Source organism: Trichoplusia ni, chromosome 19, assembly GCF_003590095.1.
Source record: "Trichoplusia ni isolate ovarian cell line Hi5 chromosome 19, tn1, whole genome shotgun sequence".
NCBI classification, from domain to species: domain Eukaryota; kingdom Metazoa; phylum Arthropoda; class Insecta; order Lepidoptera; family Noctuidae; genus Trichoplusia; species Trichoplusia ni.
In genome coordinates this window covers 1484979-1508649 of record NC_039496.1, presented here as the reverse complement: position 1 = coordinate 1508649, position 23671 = coordinate 1484979, and the positions used below count along the sequence as shown (strand labels likewise).

Below are 23671 nucleotides of genomic sequence, written 5' to 3'. Positions count from 1 at the left end.
AATATTGACATTCCTTAACGGCAAGTGACGTGACTTTGACACATCAATCAATTTATTTATGCGAGTCATTGGTTTGTCTTGTTTCCATTGTTGTTTTTAGTTTTTAATTAATAACGTATCACTGCCCAACGATTTGGTGTAGACCTGTGCTTGTAATTTGATGAATAAATAAATCGGCGTAATGTAGTTAATCTATAGGGACCTTTCGAAAGTTATTCGCCAAGATACATCAAAATATTTATCCACTTACTTTTAGCATATTTTTAGCAGACAATCAAAGCGTCTAATGTTTAATGCTGTAAATGGCTGATCAGACAATTCGTGTGAACCAGTAAAGCATTAAAATTGTAATTATCACCTCATTAACTACGTGATTAGTTTGAAGATCTTATTACAATATGTCTATCAGATAATGGCAAATTAAATGTCATGGAAAAGATATATTTTTTATCCGTTAATTCGATAACAAATATACCGGGATGGAAGTCAGACCGACTGGGATCTGTACAAATCTCAAACGTCGCGTTTTGGTAAATAGTAAAAATAAAGTACACTGTGTGAGATAGTGATTTAACGAACTTGTTAATCACGATCTTGTTACTTGTTGGTGAGCTTTCCCCGCGTTTAGGGTCCAAATTTGACCATTGGGCGTAGAGTTACAGTAACTGAACGTAGCCGTAGGTTTAATCCTACGATTTACTAAATGATTAGTGGTACAATTTATAAACATCATCTATGATGCTGTTACAGCTGTTCGGACGTTTGCCATCGCCAGTAATTAGTAAATCTTAGGTTATACTGGAAAATATTGTGATCTACTGCATCTGCTTATTTTCAACATGTCCAGAAAGACAGTCCGTGAAAATTACAACTGTCAAACTATCACAGTGCATGAATTTAGTCTGGTGACAGAAGGGCACATGGCGGAGTTTTAGAAGATTCGTTTTATTCTTTGGCTACGGTACCCTAAAAACATTATTTTTAAATTTTGATGTATCATGCCAATGTCACATATCCTACTGCATGCGATAGTGAAGGTAATCAACAATAGATTAATCGCGGTTATCTCTTAATTATAACGGATGCTACTTCAAGCTGCAATTTCTTGACTCTGATTTGACCTTAATTTCATGCTTTTGAGAATTTTAATTGATACATCCTTGGATTACTTCCAGCTTCACGGGATTTAATATTTAAATGACAACGTTATAATACTTTACTGAAATACTAGATTAGACACCTTCTTTACTTTAATGTAAACCATACTTTCTTGAACTGACTGACTCAAGACAATCAAAAGAGACAGTTCAACATCGGACAACCGTGTGTTTCTTTCCATATAATTTATCAAAAAAGGATGCACGTGTTTATTATTACTTACTAATCTAAAAAAGCACGTGCTTTTTATATCGCCTATCACAATGTCTGTCTGATATCGACAACCTTTAAATGATCAGGAGTGTGAATAATGCTCTTTCTTTATCTAAATGGTCAGATACAGCTTTGACTCCAAGAAGGACACGACGTCCTTCTCGTCCGTTGGCCTGGTAAGAACGGACGCGTAGGACACGTGTCCGTTCTTACCAGGACTGAAGGGGGGGGGACTTTTTTCACCCACCCCTCGAGAAGGATTCCAAAGGGACTAACGCTTGCACGAGCCGCGTGGAGCATGCGTGAGTGATCCAGTGATAGCTTATATAATCGAAAAGGCCAGCTGTGATTTTAGTCGGTGGAAGTTCGACGTATACCATGTCCGGGGCATGGTTTGAACTTATTCGTTTTTCACCTCGGAAGAGTATTTGGTTTTGCCATGGCACAGCTGACGGCAGAAAAACTATTTGGTTATTGAGAAAGGAAGGACTCCCACTCTAAGTAGTTTTATCATAATGTTTCCAAATATGATTCCGGGTTTTACAAATCTTCAAATGATAGCAATGCTCAGACTAACACCAAGCAATTATACACCACACGAATGATCGTCCTATGCGAGAATCAAACCCGCAACACGTCGCGTCTTTGGGGTAACGACCTATCGCTGATTATACAGTCGGTGCAACAGAAACTTATTGTCTGTTATTATTAATAACGGTATAATCGTTTATTCTGTTAGGTTGTAATGATTAAATTATTATTATAGTCTGTCTTATCAAAAAGTCCGTCTACCATTGCCCTTTATTAAGCTCTTTAGAACCTATTAATTTATAAAACGATATTGATAAATTATAATAAATATTATATGAAATGCTTCATTATACCAATTTAGGGTGTTTTGAGAATTATTTAAATACTATGATGAAATGGCGAAAAAATACCACCGAATTTAGTACCTCCTTTTTGAAGCTGGTTTAAAATACAATCCAGCCATGACTAGCTCTATCTATCTAGCTTTCGTTAACTATACTTAATACCTAATTTATTTAAAAATAAACTCAGTAAAATATGTTTCTAAACGGCCATATTATGATTAACTATTTAGTGTGTGAAAAAGAAGTTACACTGACAAAGATAAACTCAAGTGATCATAACATTTGAGTGATGTTCAGAGGGTCTACCAGTGCCACAATATTTTAGAGTCACATTGAAATGGTTGTGGAAGTGTGACAGCAATAAAATGCGTAGAGCAGCATCTCTCATCCACACCTGCCATAATATAACTTTAAGACGTGGAAAAGTTTAACGTCGTAGGCATTGTAGCTCCGAAACGCTTTGACCGATATTGATGTAGTTTATTTTATTTAAATGCTGGTATTATCGCCCTTACTCTTGAGCTACTGATGTATTAACGGATCAAAACAATAAAGTCGTGTTTGTTTTGTTTCAGGTCGGTCATGAAAAATCTTGCCCATTTGCTGGCTGTCCCTATCAGCGATCACGTGGTAACTTTCATCTCTCTAGTAGCCGCGGCCACACTGCTCTCGCGGACGACAGGTCAGTACACTATACCAAGACATTATAATAAAAATACGATTACAACGAGAGAGATAGAATACACGGCGTAGATCAATGTCTCTCTTTCACAAGCTTTTACTTTTTTCCATGTCTTTAAAGAACGACTTCCGCACTCAGGAATTTATTCCGTTTGCCACGGGGTTTCAGAGATATTCAAATCACACGCATAAGACACCCGTATGGGTGTTATTGGAAAAAGTTTAGACGGACTCACAGTTCGGTATCATAATTCATCATTTTTCAATATTGCTTTGAAAACAGATAACTATTTGTCGTATTCACGAACCTTTTAGTATGAATACTTATTTTTTTTTTAAGAATTATGTTTTAACTTGTATTTTCTTTTACCTTTGCGTCTTCTATAACACGACGCATACAATGATCATTGGCCACGCACGGTGACCCAACACACACTAGGTATACACCTATTCTTACACTTTTTGTTACATATTTTGTGTGTAACGTACGTTATTGGTTGTGTAGAAGGGCGGACCGCCCGTAGGTGGTTGGCGGGAGATCGCGGGCGTAGAGCGTGCGGCCGCGCGCGTTTCCCGCACCACACACAGCCGCCCATTCACTGTTAGCAGGTAAATATTACACCAACTTACAGATCAACTCATCTTTGCGCACGCCGCAATGTGTGGGTAAACCTTGTTGATATACAATGACGTCTGTTTCTGACGCTTTCATTTGCTGTCACTGGGACACAAATTAAAGCTTCCATAAACAGTTGTTGTCAATCGTACGCACACATAGACCCGCGCGCACGGATGAGTTGATCTGTCTAAACACTAACAGCCCTTTTTTTTACGCAAGACCGTAACAGTTGCAATGCAAAATAGCGTCTTTTACAGTCGTGTTGTCCTTCTAATTTTCGAGTGGAAGTGGAGACAGAATATATTTTTTGATCATCACTTATTTAAGTATTGTTCTTGAATACGGCTGTAAGTGTATGCTCTGTCCTTGCTAAGTTGACTGTATAGCATTAGAATACATGACAATGACAGATAGATCACAGCTGATTTGATCCTGATAAATTTCAAAAATTAATTATGACGATAATCATTTTCAGACGAAATCATAATTGAACTAAAACTCGAACTTTTATGTATTTGTTACGAAGTACGACATTTGTCAAAAAGGTCAACTTAGCGCGGACAAAGTTTAAGTTAGCTAAAGTAAAGTAAGACATAAAATATTTCCGTCCCTGTCTCAGCCCATTGATCATACTCCAACAATTTTATATCTCTTTCCGGATCGGCCAAGTTATGGCCGCTTGGTGTACCATATCGTCACACTATAGGGTGTAGGTATCTGATATCCTTGACACGTTTTTAACCGGAAAAACTGACCTCAATAGCTTCGGCATCAAACTAATAAATATGTTAATATGAAAACACAATTTAACCTTTTAACTCTATACGGTTAAGAGGCATCTGATTTTATTTACATTGACACATCATATTTTCAACGATCTCTACATATTATTTTTTTAAGCACACTATATATATGTATTTGATTCATACGAGTAGTTTCTTATAACCTTTTACAAAGAAATGCTAAGATTAAAACAAAGAAAAGTTTGAAACGTCCGCAGTGCGGGCAAAACAAATTACACCCCGCATTGCGTATCTGTCGAATTAAAATACCGATTCCCTCAGTAAGTAAGCCATAAGATGATATGACAAGCAGGTGTCCAAGAGTTCTGATCAAATCAGAACATTTTGTTACGGGTAATTAATTATCTATATGCCAATTACAGACACTATTGAAATTACAACGATAAGATTAGTCCAGTACCAAAGATTCAACATGTCATATCATTTCTTGGTAGAAAAGCTATGAAGTAAAAAAAAATCTTTAATTTTTTTTTATAATTAAATTAACTTTCAGCCAGCCAGATCTGTTGTAGACATAAAAATAATTAGTTATAGTAACCACAAACTCTCCAATAAATAACCATAAGAATATTAATCCTATATAATCTATCGCGAAACGATAAAGAAAAGGAATAAAACTCGGTATTTTAGAAGTAACACACAATATAAAGTGTGTCCTTGGCCCAGTTTCCGAGTCACAAACAGTGTCATATACCACCGCGCAGTGGCGGAGACACGAACTTATATTGCTCATGTAACCAAATCTCCTCGCCTCAGTATTCTGTATAACGTTATTTTTAATATTCTACGTAATCTGTTAACAACCTTGTTACTTTGATCTTGTATTTGAAAAACAACGAATGGGACGTCTAAGCTTTTTGTATCAAAAAACAAACAATTTGTAAAGGTCGTGTAATGTCAAGTCAAGTAAAAAATATACACAAATAAAATTAGTGTACATTTTAGTATTTGAAACCAATTAAATGGTAATTTGATACAATTTCGGGACTGTTTTTTCAGTGTGTAGTACGACTGGCTATTAGTAAAGCTAGATAGTTCACGAAGGCACAAGGCCGCATTAAGTTGTTGTTCATCATTTTGGGCTAATGCCAACAGTCTTAAATCGTTACTGTGTATAATTTCTACCAGACCATCCACTTCTTAGTAACTTTATGTATAGGACAGACTGTTGTTTTTTATTCTAAGCAGTTTATTGTTGCTATACGCTATTTGAACAAATACTCTTTTATGTAACAGTAGGCAGTTCACTCGGGGGGAGTTCGATAGACAATGTCCGAGGACTTGGACTCGATCAGCGAGGAAGAACGAAGCTTGTTCCGACCCTTCACAAGAGAGTCACTGGCCGCTATCGAAGCCCGCATAGCTGAGGAGCATGCCAAGCAAAAGGAACTCGAGAAAAAACGAGCGGAAGGCGAGGTGAGTACCACAGACCTACACAACCCGCTGCAATAATACCAGGTTTAACAACACGTGTGCTATGTGCAAAAAAACAATACCAAAGGATTATACAAAAAAAATGAGTAGGTGCAATACAGTCGTGTGGACACGAGTGATAAAGTTATAGCTAGCACACAATGACGTCACTGACCGTAAGTTCGTGTGGCGCACACAGATAGCAACACAGACGAACCAAGTAAAAGTCTTATGGATAATTTTTAAATTATTCCAGAACGATTTGGGGCGGACGAAAAAGAAAAAAGAAGTAAGAATGCTTGCTTGCCCCTTTTACCTTTTTACGGCTCGTTTTTATTAGAGAACTTTTTCAGCAAGTTATCGCTTTCACCAACGAAATTTATTTCAACATAAGATATTATTGCAAGCTCCCACAAACATTGGCGCCACATTTGTTCAAGTGCGATAACTTGTAGTGCATTCTGATTTATGCATATTTACCGCATACGCATTCGAAGCATTATCCTTAACACATCGCTTTGTTGGCAAGGTATTTGTAAAGGGCTGTGTTTACAAGATCTGTCATCACTTGGAAACACACGTGACTTAACGAGTCATAGATCTAGTTCCTCAAAAAGGCTTGTAATGTTTATAATGACACTCCTTTGTATCGGTAAACTCATTCGGCCATGATGAATTGCATTGATATAAATTCCCAGTTTACTGACGTAACGACCCTCCCTCAGATAGCTACGTAAAGAAATAAGTAATTTCCTAATTAGACATAGCAAAGCCTTTAGCGAACCTACCCAGTAACAGAATTGAGAAACAGTTCAACGTAGTAACGTTCCTTACATCCAAAGTATCTTGTACTAGGATAGCATCAAGTTCGGAGTCCTCTGTGTGGTTTTCGGGAGACAATAGAATTTCGACTGTATTACGAACGCGTTAGAGTTAGAAATCGAAGTACACCAGCACATAACATTCACCATTATCAAGCATTGCACAGGACTGGCTCACATTGGTCACCTCACCATCGACTGCAGTCATCTAGGTCTAGCATGGTGGCATCACCTAGCTAGCGTTTAGTGCATAATAGTTTACAGTAAATAATAATATTAAAGATAAATATCAATTTTTTGGTCATGATTCGTATTTTGTAACATTTGGGCTTGCGCTAGTCACGCCATCTATTCTGTGACCGTTTTCGAATCGATGCCAGTCATAAAATCCATGGTGTTCGACACCGAAGCATTCGGTTTTTAAATTCGGAATGGTAACACAATAGCGGCGAATGTTTGAAACAACTGCTTTTAGTAATGCCAGATACGCATCATAGTCACACAGACAGCAGCACTACACTATGGAACTAGCTTGATACGCCTTCACAAGACATGCGTCTGGAACTGTCTGTTCTACTCCGTAACAACACTAGTTGTGAACAACGGTATTGTTGCGAGGACATAGCGCAGTAAATGCTCATGATATGGTCTGTTCAACTAGGCTTACAGTAGGCTAGCTTGTTTTATATTCATACCAATGAATCAATGACTGAGCGTAAGTAAATGTCACAGAAAGCGGAGAGGATACGGTAACTGGACTTAGGTACTCAGGGAGTGTATTATATACCAAAAGCAAGTCCAGGAATTTTTCCATAGTGAAATTTGTGATTGTAGTTTTGTGTAACGACGTTATCTTAAGAATGTTATTCAAAAAAAAATTGGTAACATAATATGAATTCAAATGACTGCATAGATCTTTGTCCTGTACAATATTGGCCTATAACTTCGATGGTAGCCGACTGGATCTGTTTTTGGTGAACGTAGATATTCCTAGGATGTTTGGTAACGTTTTAAGTTTTATTTTGTGTGGTACATAGGTGCGTTACGATGACGAGGACGAAGACGAGGGTCCCCAGCCGGACGCCACCCTGGAGCAGGGGCTGCCGCTGCCGGTGCGCATGCAGGGCACCTTCCCCGCGGAGGTGTCCTCCATCCCCCTCGAGGACATCGACCCCTTCTATCATAACCAGAGAGTACGTCAACCTCATGTTTATTGCAACAGCGGCGAGCGGTACCAAACCTTTGTTAGCCTTTATGTAATACGCGAGACGATAGACGGGACGATGACGATACCCTGACATTTTACATTGTTCTACAATTTTATTATGCCAACAAACTTAATGGTAGTATAAACTCCTTTTCCTTCAGCAGCTAGATTACGAAGATACAGATCGTTTTTTTTAATATAGAAGTACAATTCTATATTTAAAATTTACCTGCATGCTTACACTAAAGAGTTTTTATATTTAAATCCAGTATAAACTCTTTTTACCACGGCAGGTAGATTATAAAGATCCGTATTCTATATTTAAAGTGTACCCACTAGTTTAAACTTTATAATCCTAAAAGAGTTCTTATACCCTAATCCAATTATAAGGTCAATTATCGAACTCTATCCAAACTAATAATCTAATTAGTAGGAAAATAAAGGGTTATTTGATACAACGATTGTTGCTAATTGTTTAAAATTGGCACAATTTAGACGTTTAATATAAGACTTGGTATAAGAGTACAGTCAGGAGCAGAAATCGGATAACTTGGATTAACATAGTGCTATTTTTTTTTATTTTTAGTAACATTATGGAGGGTTTGAAAGAAAGATGCCGCTCTACACCGTGTATAACGCTGTCCCGCTTCCACGATCATAATAGTATTACTTTAAGACGTGTTAGTAGAACCTCAAACGTATTTATATAAAAACCGTTGGAATCGGTCGAGCCGTTTAGGAGTTCAGTGACATAATATGTTGAGGAACTCGTAACACATGTCACCTTGTTGCTGCGTAGTATTAAATTTAATATGTAGATATCAATCCTTTTGAAGCTCATTATTGATAAATGTAATAATGTAAGCCTGACAATAACGTCATTTGGTTTTTCAAATACATACATAATTGAAAAGTCATGCATCGCGAAAATTATCTACACAATAATAAATTTCACTAGTCTGTTTGTTTGTCATATCAAAAAGTTTTCAAGATAAAAAAAATACAATTATTTTAAAGAAAATATATGCACTCGCAATATTAATGTAAAAATATTTAATTAATCTAGAACTAGACTCAAACTTCATTGTCAAAATCCAGGGGTTAGGATCGATGTTCATGGTTCATATTCTCTTACCTATGATTAAAAACAAAATGGCTAATGATTCAGAAAAATAAAATTTTAATAATAATTATATTTTTAAAACATGCACACATTTCATATAAAAAATACTTATCCAAACGTGATGAACTTTTTATGGATTTTTAACGGTAAATGAAAACATTATTAATAGAATCAGTTCATCCAGTACGAAGTTCTGTGGCAACAAACATAAAATAAAAATCAAAATAAAGCATAAAAACTATTCTCCTTTTTGAAGACGTTTAAAAATTAAAAACAGGTGAACCGGCGTGAATTGAGTAGTTTAGATGTAATTAACACACACATTATCGTTTTTCACTCACACTACCATAGCTGAGTTATCAAACTAGTGGAAAATGCAGATAGCACTGGTCAAGTGCAAGCCACTTTCAACGGCTAATGGTTCCGTACAAATCTCAATACAAATCCGTTGTTTCCTAGAATAATATTTTAAATTTGGTGTGTTACGGATTAATATACTAATTATTTTAAATATGTAAAATTTAACGTAATTAATCACTTAGTTGTACAAAAATATAATAATAACATAAAAAAATATATTTCAAAATGCAAACTCATTATTTTTATTATTGTAGTAAATTAGTAACACAAAAATTGAATTACCATTATGAACGTTAAAAATATTTTTAAAATCTAAAAGTAAATTTAGAGTCAAAATGTAAAGTTATAATTCTATTGTTTTCATTTATTATTATATTTTTCTTAACTAAACCCTACAAAGAAAAATGAAGTGTCATCGTTATTCAATAATTATTTAATCGTCTTATTACGATTTGCGCAAGTCATTTTAGATAAGAACTCATAATGTGATAACCGCAGTTTTAGATAAGAGTACAGTGTTATTTGTTATTGATTGCCTGTTGTTCATGCCCCCGAATAGATAGCAGTCGTACAGTTTGCAACACGTGCGGTTTTATGTGAACAATAACATCCTGAACTTTCACATTTTATTAAAAAAAAAAACAACAACAAAAATCTTGTGACATAGATTAAAAAAGAATAGCGAAGTATAAAAAGTAAAATGGATAAGACGCAGAAATAAAAAAAATGTAACGGGAAAGTAGGTATAATAAGGCAAAAAAAAACTTTTTAAAGAACTTTACAAATGCAAAATTATAAAAGAAGCGCATCCATAACTTTTATAAACCGCCTTAATTATAAATTTCATGTATTTTCGGCTAATCTTAATCACTTTTCCTAACATCTTTAAAATCAATAAAAATGTTAGGAAAAGTTTAAATACAGGAAGTTGTAAAGTCACACGTTTAGTCACCTGCATATTTTTTCATTTAATTACGGTTAAATAATGTCAAAACATCACGTTTTATTTTACTTTTATCAAGCAATTAGAGCTTAATCAAGATTAATTACGCCAATCACAAGATATGAGATAATTAACTAAATTACTTGTTAAACCGTATCGATAAATTCTAACAAACTGCGCATTGAAGTAAATATTTAAGATACTCTTTATTAGTTTATATGGTATATGGTCACATCATATAATTTTGTCACTTTATTTACTACTACGTACTTCTCTCAGCCCTGCCAATTCGCTTTTATAGATTTTTGTCAGGAAAATGTCTAGGAAATGCATGTTCCTGAACGTGTGTTAACCAATTTAAAAAAAAAGGCATAAACAATAATTAAATCAATGCATCAAAAAATTCATCGGCAACGCTGCCGATTTTTTTTTTTGGTAATTCTGCTATACGGGACCAAGACAATACTAGCTAAACAAAACTCATAAATTCGAACTTGGTTCCTGAATACATGAAAAGTTTTTATAAATAGTGTGATAAGCACTCTCAACTCTCAGAGATTACCATGCTTAAAATGAAGCAGTAAATATTTACGAAACAGTTGAACAACATTTTGTCTTAAGTTCTATCATCGATCCGGGTTCACAGACTTGTCGAAGTACAAAAAAATAGTAACCATGTATTTACAAATTCCGTTCTTTGGTACGTTCTACTAACTGACTACTACTCTATGTAAAAACTAGTGCAAACCGGTTCGCCTCAAGTTCCCATCACGTCGTAAGCTAATTACAATTAATTTGGTACCGCTCGTGACTCCTGTTTACTAATAAATAAATACAACGTTTGTTTACACTGTGTGTATATGAAATTGCATAGAAATAAACAACTTTGTTCATTTTTTTTAATGGGAAGTTATAAAAAAACAAATGATAAATTGTTTTACGCTTACATTGTTGCTTAAGGCTATTTAAATATAGCATTTTTTTGCATTTATATCAGAAACGTTGGTCCCCGAGCTTGTATGCTGAAAAAGTTGGTTATTTCGAATGCACAGACATGTTCGAACTTGTTCTGACAGTCATCACTGATAAGGTAAGCTCCGTATTAATTCACGTGTACTTTTGTTGCAGACCTTCGTAGTCATAAGCAAGGGTAAAGATATCTTCAGATTTTCGGCAACCAACGCCTTATGGATACTAGACCCATTCAATCCCATCAGAAGAGTGGCGATATACATTCTAGTACATCCTTTGTTCTCGTTGTTTATTATTACCACAATCTTAGTCAACTGTATTCTGATGATAATGCCTACGACACCAACCGTCGAAAGTACTGAGTGAGTATACATTTCTTAACGGTCCTTTTTTCAACATCTAAGTTAGATTGATTCGATTACAAATTTCAATTTACAATTTTGAAATACCACCGGACGACAGAACATATCCTTAATTAGGTTCTAGAATATTTGTAGAGTGCACGCTAGTATCAAAATTGTTAGTGTTTCAGCTAGTTTTCCAAGATATAATCAATATTTAGATTATCGGAAGTAAATTAGAAATTATTCTAGTAAATTATTGGAAAACATTTTAATGAACATGTATATTTAATACATAGTAATCCTGATCGCTTTAGAGAGGCGTTTAGAGAAAAATATATAAATTTCCCTGGCTGTAACAAACAAAATTCATTTTCATTTCGTTATTACTTATTGTATTAAGAATAAAAAATAGATACCATTAAAAATGAACATATTTTTTTCAAACATGAGTGTGGAAAATTAATTAAGCTTTCATGACAATACCGATGATGATTCGTCTCGCCCAGTACACATACCTACTATATCATTAGCATCAACTTACTATATCTATAATGTGTCACCTAACTGTACATAGACATACATCCTTATAACTTGTAATAGACTTGTATTTATATACATAATATACCTATTGTACTACATTTGATTATAGATACTATTTATCATACATCAGCACACATCTCGCACACGCTGAGATGTACTATGTACCGTCTCATATAATAGACATGTTTTTTGTATTATTTTACGAGTGGCGTTCCTCAGTGGAGGTGAATTTTTCCAGAGTTATCTTTACCGGGATCTACACGTTTGAATCAGCGGTGAAAGTAATGGCCAGGGGTTTCATACTACAGCCATTCACATACCTTAGAGATGCATGGAATTGGCTTGACTTCGTAGTTATAGCTTTAGCGTGAGTAGTAGACAATTTTATTGAATTTTGTAGAAAGTTAAAATCGTTGAATTGTAGTATTCTTAATTATATCGTTATATTTGAAGTGTCATTTATAGTTTTTGATAGAGAGATTTATTAATTTAGAAGATACTGTTGACTTTTTAATGAACTAATTTTAAATTTTGATTGTAGTCAACAAAGGCAACAAGAAAATGTTTCCTGTTAATTAAGAAATTGAAATAGTAAAAATGGATTAGTCTCGTTGTGTGTAGTGTTGTAGTGAGGTGTATTAACGTAGATTTTGTTGTTGTGGGTGTCTGTTTCCAGTTATGTGACGATGGGCATAGATCTCGGCAACTTGGCCGCTCTCAGAACGTTCAGGGTACTCCGAGCGCTGAAGACTGTGGCCATCGTACCGGGTAATCACATTATATTACGTATTTTGAGACTACATAGAGTTTTAACTATATAGATGTTACTTACATAGGTACGTAGGTGTTAGACACAACAGTTGTTAAATCTATGTATTACTAGACAGCGTAGTGGATTTGTGAATTGTGTTCAATGATTTTCCAAAATTAAAATTCTTACACTTTAAAAACAACACGCAATTGTTGTTTCAAAAACAATTGCTATGTGTGACAAGTAGATCTCTGAAAATCTTTGTTTTCTTTTTTCGGATTTTGAGAAATCTCTTCTAAAAAGGTAAAGCGTAACCATATGAGATTCTCCAAACAGGTTTGAAGACTATCGTCGGCGCCGTCATAGAGTCAGTGAAGAATCTGAGGGATGTGATAATCTTGACGATGTTCTCACTGTCCGTGTTCGCGCTGATGGGCCTACAGATTTACATGGGCGTGTTAACGCAGAAATGTATCAAGGTGTTCCCGGAAGACGGCTCCTGGGGTAACCTCACCGATGAGAACTGGGAGAGGTTCTGCCAGAATGAGAGTAAGATTATATAGTTAAACTATTCCAAACGAATAAAACTAGTGACCTTTTGTAAAGTTCCAAAAAGTCGAAACTTTAAAGCGAATCGCCTGCCTCCAACTTTTGCTGTTTTAACAGCTAACCTGTACCACACTTAATGATAAAAAAAATATGTTTTAAGATGTTGACTAAGGTTTTGTCCATTTTCAGCCAACTGGTATGGGGATGGAGGGGAATATCCACTTTGTGGAAATTCATCAGGAGCAGGGTAAGGTCATCACATACACTAAAACCGTTTTATCCTTCTGATGTATGCAATAATTGATTAACGATTATTTTTCCATTTCCAGTCAATGTGAACCCGGATATATCTGTCTGCAAGGCTATGGTCCAAACCCTAACTACGGCTACACGAGTTTCGACACATTCGGATGGGCTTTCTTGTCGGCTTTCAGACTTATGACTCAGGATTACTGGGAAAATTTATATCAATTGGTGAGTTGGTTACAAACTCCACTAGTGGAGTGCATTTAGACCTAGATGTTTTGTACTAGTCATGTCAAATTAAACTGTGTCGAAAAGATATTCCTTTCCTAATCCTTGTTTTGTCTGTAGGTGCTGAGGTCAGCGGGGTCATGGCACGTCTTATTCTTCGTAGTGATCATCTTCTTGGGTTCTTTCTATCTCGTGAACTTGATCTTGGCTATTGTAGCCATGTCATACGACGAGTTGCAGAAGAAAGCGGAAGAAGAGGAACAGGCCGAGGAAGAGGCGCTTCGGGTAAGAACTCCGAAGAATTATGATAGCGGTCATGTGGGCCTTGCACATTAAATTAAATGCGTAATATCTTAAAGTTGGGCTGTTCCAAAGTTCTAGATTTTCATTGTTGTAATTTAGCCAGTGACAGTGAATGTCAGTTAGTGCAGGCAATGGACTGGACTGATATTGGTTTTGCCATTTTTGCTCAAGAATTATAATATTTAATGTAATAGGAAGCAGAACAAAAGGCAGCAGCGAGAGCAGACAAGCAAGAGGCGCGGGAGGCGCACGCGCGAGAACAGGCGGCAGCCGCCGAGGCTGCGGCGTACGCGGAGGCACATCCCGCCAAGTCCCCCAGTGACTTCTCCTGCCAAAGCTACGAGCTGTTCGTGAACCAGGAGCGAGGCAACCAGGACGACAATACGCGGGAGCGCATGTCCCTCCGTAGCGACCCCTTCCAGGACTCGGTGAGCACTCAGCCCACGCACAAGCCCACCGCCACCGACCCGCACCACGACTCCGCACGCCGGCCGAGGAAGGTCAGCATGGTGAGTATGCGCCGCTCTTCACGCATCACCTCGCTGACAATGATTCAGTATCTACTCAGATATCATTATTATTCCCGCAAACGAACCTTTCTACTTCGTCATGGTTAATTTCTATCTATTCTTATCTATCGCATATGTTGTTGTTGACGCCCAAATTCATTTTAATACTCAATGATAACGTATATTTTATGTAAAATATATAATTTTAATTATGTAATGAATTATTGTCAGACGAGCAGTTTCTTTTCAACTTGACCCTAAGAATTTCACGCTGCTTTATGCAAATAGTACCTAATTCCTGTAAAAGGAGATTTCCACTCTTGTTCCACACACTTAATCATTTCTCACTCAATCATCATTGAGCACTTTCAGTAACTTACTCAAGTTGAAAAGAACCATTGTATTAGTATGTGTTTACTGCTCAGCTTCCAATTCTTTTATTTTTGCGGGTAATGTCTAATATTCTTCTAACGCTAGTGCAAATATGCAGATGATAATTGATGTGCTAGATTTCTTTTTTTACATTGAGTTTTAGGTATTTTTGTCGCAATCTGAATATTTGCAACAACTATATTTTTTATCTGCAAAGCTCTGATTTTAAGTCATGTCGTATTATACAACTCTCTTGAAGCATGTTTGTCTGTTACATAATCTCTGTTGGAAGCTATATTTTCTATGAAGGTGTATCTTATGTAACTATCTGTTTTAACATTTATCTGTGCTCTTGTCACATCTTCAAAACATTCTCATTTTAACCGAAACACCAATTCACCTATTAGGACATTGACCAAATTGTCATCACACGTGTATAGCACAGATAGATGCTTTAAAAGAAGAAAAAATAAAAATAGTTGATACATTACATATTTCCTCAATTAGATCTAGCTTTTCTGTTATCAAACATTAGAAGCACGTTATAAATTGTTATTAGAAAATATTTTGTTTCATTATTGCAAGAAAATAATTATTTTCATTTAATAGTTTTAATGGAATATTCAGTGGTCGCATGGTTCTTAGTTCTTATATTCGCTCATTGAATGATGCACTGTAGAAAAAATTTAGTTCTTCAGTTGGTCTCCAATAATATTTCTTTTAACGCCAAGAATAGATTTTCTGAATGAAAGGCGTCATTGAAAGTAAAAGTAATCGCTGTTTATCTCAATTGTTAGCACATTAAAGATGCGTGGGTTCAATCCCTAAGAAATAATATTGGAGAGAATGAATCTATTGTCATGGTAGATTGTTTCTTTTGCAATGTGAGTGTTTAAGAACGGGCCGGGCCGAACTGAACGTATCGACGATGAAGAGGTAGGTTCAGTCAAAATATATTATCAATAGAACTGGTCATATTAATATTGAAGTAACATTTAATTCCTCAATTCGATTAGCGACATGCGGAGGCTTCAATATTCGGACGAACAAAGGAACAGTCGTCATGACTCTAGATGTAGATCACGAGAAGTACATAGCTAAGATAGGACTGTGACATAGTCGTATGCAAAGATGCATGAGAACCCCACATTACTTCATGTGTTTATAAACAAAGTTACTTGACTAACTGTTGCTTTCACCCATTGCTACTTTTTATCGTATTTCGTTCTACAATAAGAGTTTTGTATAGCATCCTTCTTTTATTTTATCCTTAATTATTTCACACGGATGCTGATCTGAGGAAAATTCTTATTGTAAATATTTGTATATTTTAGGCCTTTTTGAGTATATTTTCGTGTAAAGCTATTCACATACTCGTAGTTCCGACAAGCTCTCGTACACAGGAGTATTTGTTTCTCTCACGAGTACCGCTTCTAAGCTGCAGCGTTCCGTTTGTATTGTATGCCGTTTGGTTTTGTTTTAGTTTGTTATCTGTGTAATATGGCGATGCCTATTATCCGTCCTTTTATCCTTTATGTTGGATGCTAGATAATAATCGTTATAATTTTCTTAAAATGTAATAAATTCAAAATTTTGTTTGTGTATTGAAGGTCCCCCACCCTGAACGCATAAATAAAATCGGCCAGTTACCATATGGGCCACTGCGCGAGGGCTCACAGGTTTGTCCTTATATCCTCATTGGTGTTTGTGCTCCCCTACCTCTTCCTTTACAATAGGATTAACTCCACTTTTATTTACTCTGTTTAGCTCTTAATCCTCTGACTTGACTATTAGCGATAACCTATATCTTCCAAGTTATTTTGCAGTGATTCATATGATTTGTCATTCTATCAGGTAATCATTTTGTTATGTATTCTAGTAGATCATTATAAGCACCGACCATTTACTTTTCTCCACTCTATTTTACTATTTTCTACATTCCTATACTTCTATCTTTTATTTCTCGCTATTGTTTATCAGCACATGAAAGTAAATAAGTCATTAACATAATAGCAAGATCTAGGAATTACTTCAAAAAGCGTAAGCTAAAGCCTCTGCAGCCGGTTCCATAGAGTCATAGTGAAAACATTTTGTGAATCAACAATAGTGTGGATGAAATAAAGCTACTCGATCTGAATTGAGGAAAAATATGTAAATGCAGGGTAATTTAAATATTGTGAATATTGAATTGAAAAAAGGAATATGTATTTTATGGATTGTGTTTGTGAGATGTGCCAGTATTTGAGACAGTAGTATGGCTGCAGGCTTCGTTATCCCTGCCTGGATCGCCGTTCAATTTGCGTCGAGGGTCGCGCGGCTCGCACCAGATGGCGCTGCGGCCGAACGGGCGGCCGCGCTACCCGCCGGGCGCCGACCGCAAGCCGCTGGTGCTCTCCACGTACCTGGACGCGCAGGAACACCTGCCCTACGCTGACGACTCAAACGCCGTCACCCCCATGTCCGAAGAGAACGGTGCTATCATTATACCTGTATACTACGCTAATTTAGGTCAGTGCAAAACACTCCTCATTCTTTTAATTACAACTCTATTAAATAATTTGTTGTTTTGTAAGCGACGTAGTTACCTACACAACCTTTGCGTGGGCCGTTTAAATGACAAAGCATTTTTAAATGGGTTTCCTTCCATTTCGTTAAGTGACGCGATGTTTTTATGAAATTAACGTAATGACGACGTGAATATATATTGTCTCTTTTCAGTATCAGAGTATATAATATATTAAATTAATGGCCATTTATAACGACTACCAAATTAACGCAAGACAGTAATACAAACTAGAAGGATTGAATAATGCAGTCAAGGTTTCTTGACAATCCCCCTGAAACGTACCTACTAACAATTTTCATCTTTAGAACTTGAATAAAGTTACACTGATTGTAGACGTGAGTTAAATTTTCCCAATTGAACAAATTCCAGGTTCCCGTCATTCGTCCTACACATCCCATCAGTCCAGGCTGTCCTATACCTCGCACGGCGACCTCCTCGGCGGCGGCAAGGCGCAAACCAAGGAGGCCAGGCTTCGGAACCGCTCGGCGTCCAGAAACCACAGCGTGACGTCACAGCCTCACGCCTACCCACTGCCCGGGCAAGACTTCTCCTTAGCATCCAGACCACTTAGAGAATATGTATGTAAAGATGTTTAAAACACTGCTATATCACACTCTTGGTAAATCAAAAAACATGACACTTTGAGAGAGAGCCACCCTACGACTAGGCTATCGAAAATGTATTGTCAATTCTCATCAGCAATTTGCGGATGTCAATACTTACTCCTTTTCTTTGGTCATCCATATAGAGTTCTTTGCTGGCATCTTCGTGAGTCATGCTTTTTTAAGAAACATCCAATCTTACTATTTTATTTTAAGATTCCCGATCAAATATTAATGTACCCGTTTATTCCAACATTAGCAATATTTGGTGCAAACGCAAGCTACAAGACGCTTGATACTCCATGCTTTCCGTTACGGCGCGCTCTGCTAGTTGAAGCAATGCTTATCTGTGTGCCACGACCTTCTTCACTTCTTCAAGATGTAGAAAAAGTGCTTGAAATATTGTTGAAAATTCGAAAATTATGTAAATCACTCATCCGATGTCCCGTCGGTTAGTCACGTCACTAAACTGGCGTTTTCGATGAAGAGTTGGTATTCCGATTAGAATTATTTTACCTAATTATATACCGACTACAAAAAAATGATAACTCACAAATCGGTTTTTCCACAATTTCTGATAAAGGCAGTTAAATAGAAGACTCCGAAATCGGAATCCCATTTCACAGGAGAAATTTAGAATCGTATTAATTTCATAAATCGTGTGTTCCAGGAAATGAGTGAGTGCACCGACGAGGCAGGCAAAGTGTTGAAACCATCGACTGACAATCCGTTTATAGAGTCACAACAGCCGAATGTCGTGGATATGAGAGGTAATGCTATTATGGTGCTACTCATTCCATTTGAAATAACATCTAAAACCAGCTGATCAGCTGTTTTCAATTTGTCCCTAAAAATATATTGATGAATAAATTGTTAATTTATTATGACCATCTCCAATTTAGTATATTCATGTTGGCTATCGACTGTCCTTGAATGTATTTGCCAATATGTTGCAGACGTGATGGTACTGAATGAGATCATCGAGCAAGCGGGCCGCCAGAGCCGCGCCAGCGACCAGAACGGTACGACAACACACTATTCATGCCGATGCCTTCGGAACAACGCTATCTCTTCGCATTCTGACTTTATTTTACCAACGTTCGATGTTTCTCTACTTGCTTCTTAATACCTACAGTCTCAAAAAACTTAAATACACAAACACTGACAGATCACACTTTACCGGTATTTGCTCATTATGCAACAAAAATGGCATAATTGGCAAAAGGAAACAATATAACATACATTTGTGGATGTCATTTATTGGCGATGCCTACAGCCGTCCGATAGAGAGTACTGCACCCGCACGCACTTAGTTGAAGAAAAATATACAAATTATAGGCAAAATTGTTTTGGCACAATTGTAACACCGAACAGCTATGCAAGATTGAAAAAGTTCACGATTAAGAAATTGTTTCCATAACTTCTAAACAAAAACCTTTAAATAAATAAAGGAAAAATACTTCTGGAAAGAATGTTCAGTCAGTATCAGGCTAGCGATTTTTCTTCGACTGCCCACGAGTGAACCGTAGTTGCCTCTACATCCTACTTTGCGTACATACATTATCCTACAATGTTGATTACACTGACATATTGTGTTACACTTAGTCGCAGTCACTGCAATCACATTCTATGCTTCACCAACGTTTGTTTTCCCCAACCCTTATTTTGACAAGCACCGCTTATTTGTGTTAAATTATTTCACACAATTATGTAGCTTGGAGTTGTTTTTGTTTGCATGTTCTGTAACAGCTTAAATCTACTTGAATAATAGTCATGAAAAGAATTCGTGTCATGCATTACTTACATTAATGGTGTATTAATGATGTAATCATAAAGAGCTTCAGAGAATTGCTTATATCACTATGGTATAGCCACGATATTCATATTTTTTGATCAGCAAAAGTTGTACTAGATCAGACGGGCTCAGTAACATTCATGAGCATTTCGAGTAGTTAAGCTAATAAATACGTATGCTTGAGAGCATTGAGTATGGGAGAGTTAGCCACCGCTAGTAATGTTTGAGTTTGATTTGCACGAGGTTACCTGGCACTGTGCTGTGCTATCCTTGGGAGTGTCTCCGACCAGCACCTGAGTGCCACGAGTTTGCGCATCCTTCGAGTTTTTGTAGATAAATGACAGCCAGCAAAGTCGCAAAAAATATGGATATTGGTGTCTAGAATTTAATGTTAAGATAATTCCAATAAAAGAATGTGTAAAAAACATTATTTCTGCAATAAAATTCATCTTTTATTGGAAACAAATTTTACTGATATAAAATAATGAGCGAATACTAACAAAAATTATTTCTCTCTCTCTCTCTCTCGAACACACACACACGCATTCTCCGGTTATCGGGACAACAGTGTCAGTGTACTACTTCCCAACAGCGGAAGACGATGAGGATGGGCCGACGTTCAAGGAGAAACTCCTCGAGTGCCTGATGAAGGGAATAGACTTCTTCTGTGTGTGGGACTGCTGTTGGTTGTGGCTGGAGTTTCAGAAGTACGTGGCGCTGCTGGTGTTCGATCCCTTCGTAGAGTTGTTCATCACGCTGTGCATCGTCGTGAACACGCTGTTCATGGCGCTGGACCACCACGACATGGACAAGGATATGGAGAGGGCGCTCAAGAGTGGCAACTATGTGAGTAGCAGAATTATGTATCATATAAAATTCAACTCTCTGCTAGGGACAAAAAAAACTATTTTAGAACCCGCTATTTTCAACGATTTGATTTCATGTGAAACTAACATTTGTTTCATGGTACTTTTCAGTTTTTCACTGCGACATTCGGAATAGAAGCAATGCTGAAATTAATAGCTATGAGCCCAAAGTACTACTTCCAAGAAGGATGGAATATATTTGACTTTATTATTGTGGCCTTATCACTGTTGGAGTTGGGATTGGAAGGTGTTCAGGGTTTGTCTGTGTTGCGTTCCTTTCGTTTGGTATGTATCTTTTTTCTTATCACTTAATAATATAATGTGTTCCCATTAATCGATATCATTCATTTGTCTCCTTGTTCATTCGTCTTACTAACTCCATACTCACTCTTATGTCTTGTACTTCTACAAGTTTAACTTTATTTGCTAAACCATCATTGATGTTTCGTCCATGCTTGATGTACTCTGTCTCCTTTTTTTAACTCCACAATTAACTTGACTCATAAGACCATCTCATAAATCACGCACATAAGTGACTAATGTTAATATATGGTATATATAAATGTGGTGAAATATTTTCAGCTACGTGTATTTAAACTGGCCAAGTCTTGGCCGGCGCTAAACCTAATTATATCCATAATGGGTAGGACGGTGGGAGCTTTAGGGAACTTGACCTTTGTACTTTGCATCATTATATTCATATTCGCTGTGATGGGGATGCAGTTGTTTGGCAAGAACTACACAGGTTCTAATTTAAAAGAAAATTTAGCATCTCTAATTAAAGAATTAAGCTTCATTATTAATTATTCAGCTTCACACAACAGAAATTTTTACACTGGGCTTGATTCAACATTATTTTCATGAGGAACTGAAGTGTCCTCGCTGTGGCTTTATAACACGGAATGTGGCTCAGGAACGCAGGCGAGCCTGAAACGAGACACGTTATAAAGCTATGCCACGCAGCTTCAGATCATAATTTAAGCTTTGCATCGAGTAACATAGATTTGACTTGCAGCTTCGCTTACGAAGGGTACTTTGATGCATCAGGTCGTCTACTGATGGGATCTATGTCGTTATACGAGACAAACCAAATTAGAACATAATACATGTAACTGTTAATCTAAATGTTATCGATCCAAAAGCTCTCACGTTAAAAACTAACATAAATCCCACTCATACAGAAATAATTCTGTGCACATCGATAGGTAACTCAAGCACACATTTGCTAATGTAAGAGGCCCCCAATCACTCACGCCAGCACTGCATCTAAGAGACACGAGTGAGTGATCGAGGGCCGCGAGAGGGTTCCGCAGTAGCATAGGTGAAGCGCCGGTAAGCGAGCTTGTGTGACGCCTTGTATCACAATTTGTAATTGCAGCTTCGAGTATTCAAATTGGCAAAGTCATGGCCGACACTTAATTTACTCATCTCCATAATGGGTAGGACAATGGGTGCCTTGGGCAACCTGACCTTCGTATTGTGCATCATTATTTTCATATTTGCCGTGATGGGTATGCAACTATTCGGGAAAAATTATGTGGGTAAGTGTAATTGGTGGGAGTGTTGCATGTACATTGGTGTTTGATTGGAGATGTTGACTGTTGGTTCGCGGTTCAGAGCCCGGTGCAATGACACAAATATATTTCAGCAAGACCCGTGACTTATGACTCGTTCATGTTGGGTACTTTGTTGCTAACTTCAACAACGAGCAACGACTCATTTCATCAAAAGTATTTCTATCTTCTAGAATTAGTTGTTTGGGAAAGCTAAGAACATTACTAAATTCATTAGCGCTACATTTTCGGTTTGCCTCATTAATGATCTAAATCATTCCTTACAAAGTTTTTCATTATAACCAAATTATTATAGGTTTTTACTTTCCGTATGATTATCAAACATTCAGTCATAAGTTACCCAGCACATCAAGTCAAAATTTCAAAAAGTAAATCGAAAATTGCTCAGTCCCTGTTGAAGTATGTTTCTGTTTCATTGTCTGTTAAAGTGTGGATGAGATCATTTAAAAAGTATTTTATTATGAACTCATTAATTCTACGCCATTTATAATCAAGTTTGCCCATCAATATTATCGGGTTTGCTCACAATAAATTGTGATTGAACGGCTGGAATCCGTTTCAACCTTTATTTATATTCTTGATTGCAATAAAACGACCGTTAGTTTTGTAATGAAACAAATGATGGGAAACTATGTATGCTGTAACTACTGAAAAATATTGAATTCATGACAAGTCGTTACATGGCGTATCTGAATAGATCTAGCGAGTCCACACTTTAACTGGGGCTCTGCGTCGCAGTTTGAATAGTGGATATTGTGTTTATGTGCGTCACACTGTTGTGCTCATTAGACGATTGGTAAGATTTGATGTGTCCCCTTCCAAGTGAGCCTGATACCCTCAAAGTATGTACAGCCCTCTTTCTAAAAGCCCAAAAAAGGCGCCTCACTTGTGAGACATAACGCTACCTAGCTATCTTTCATGTTTCCTTTATACATCTTTTCTTTGGACATTTTCAATATGTTTACGTTTTCTAAGCCTTCTGTCAGCGCTATATTTACATCTCTAATATCTATAGTACTGTTATGGCATGCTGTTATAGTAAGTACAATGTTGGAGTTTTTATGTAGATTAGTTAATCGCATGCTAAAGATTAAGGTACCGAGGAATATTAGAGAAATAGAGGTACCTACTATAGCACAATATTTACAATTACGAACAAGCTTTGATATCTGTCGCGGTGTGGGAATTAAAGTGACTTTTATGCCAAGTTTTCTATCGCTATCTCTTTCTATTGCACA

General features: G+C 36.7%; 1 protein-coding gene across 1 annotated transcript in view; it reads left to right on the top strand.

Annotated features, from left to right (window-relative positions):
- Nucleotides 1–23671, top strand: part of LOC113503476 (sodium channel protein para) — an 88759-nt gene that overhangs the window by 55394 nt on the left and 9694 nt on the right. Inside the window, exons 3-21 of the mRNA XM_026885475.1 lie at nt 2822–2928; nt 3433–3536; nt 5586–5765; nt 7621–7776; nt 11345–11550; nt 12311–12439; nt 12749–12840; nt 13160–13372; nt 13562–13619; nt 13702–13846; nt 13967–14131; nt 14344–14658; nt 17295–17538; nt 17966–18174; nt 18869–18968; nt 19155–19220; nt 20562–20839; nt 20971–21144; nt 22238–22400. Coding sequence (XP_026741276.1) covers nt 5619–5765; nt 7621–7776; nt 11345–11550; nt 12311–12439; nt 12749–12840; nt 13160–13372; nt 13562–13619; nt 13702–13846; nt 13967–14131; nt 14344–14658; nt 17295–17538; nt 17966–18174; nt 18869–18968; nt 19155–19220; nt 20562–20839; nt 20971–21144; nt 22238–22400 — 2860 coding nt within the window. The 5' untranslated portion in view covers nt 2822–2928; nt 3433–3536; nt 5586–5618. The remainder of the gene's footprint in view (nt 1–2821; nt 2929–3432; nt 3537–5585; nt 5766–7620; nt 7777–11344; nt 11551–12310; nt 12440–12748; nt 12841–13159; nt 13373–13561; nt 13620–13701; nt 13847–13966; nt 14132–14343; nt 14659–17294; nt 17539–17965; nt 18175–18868; nt 18969–19154; nt 19221–20561; nt 20840–20970; nt 21145–22237; nt 22401–23671) is intronic.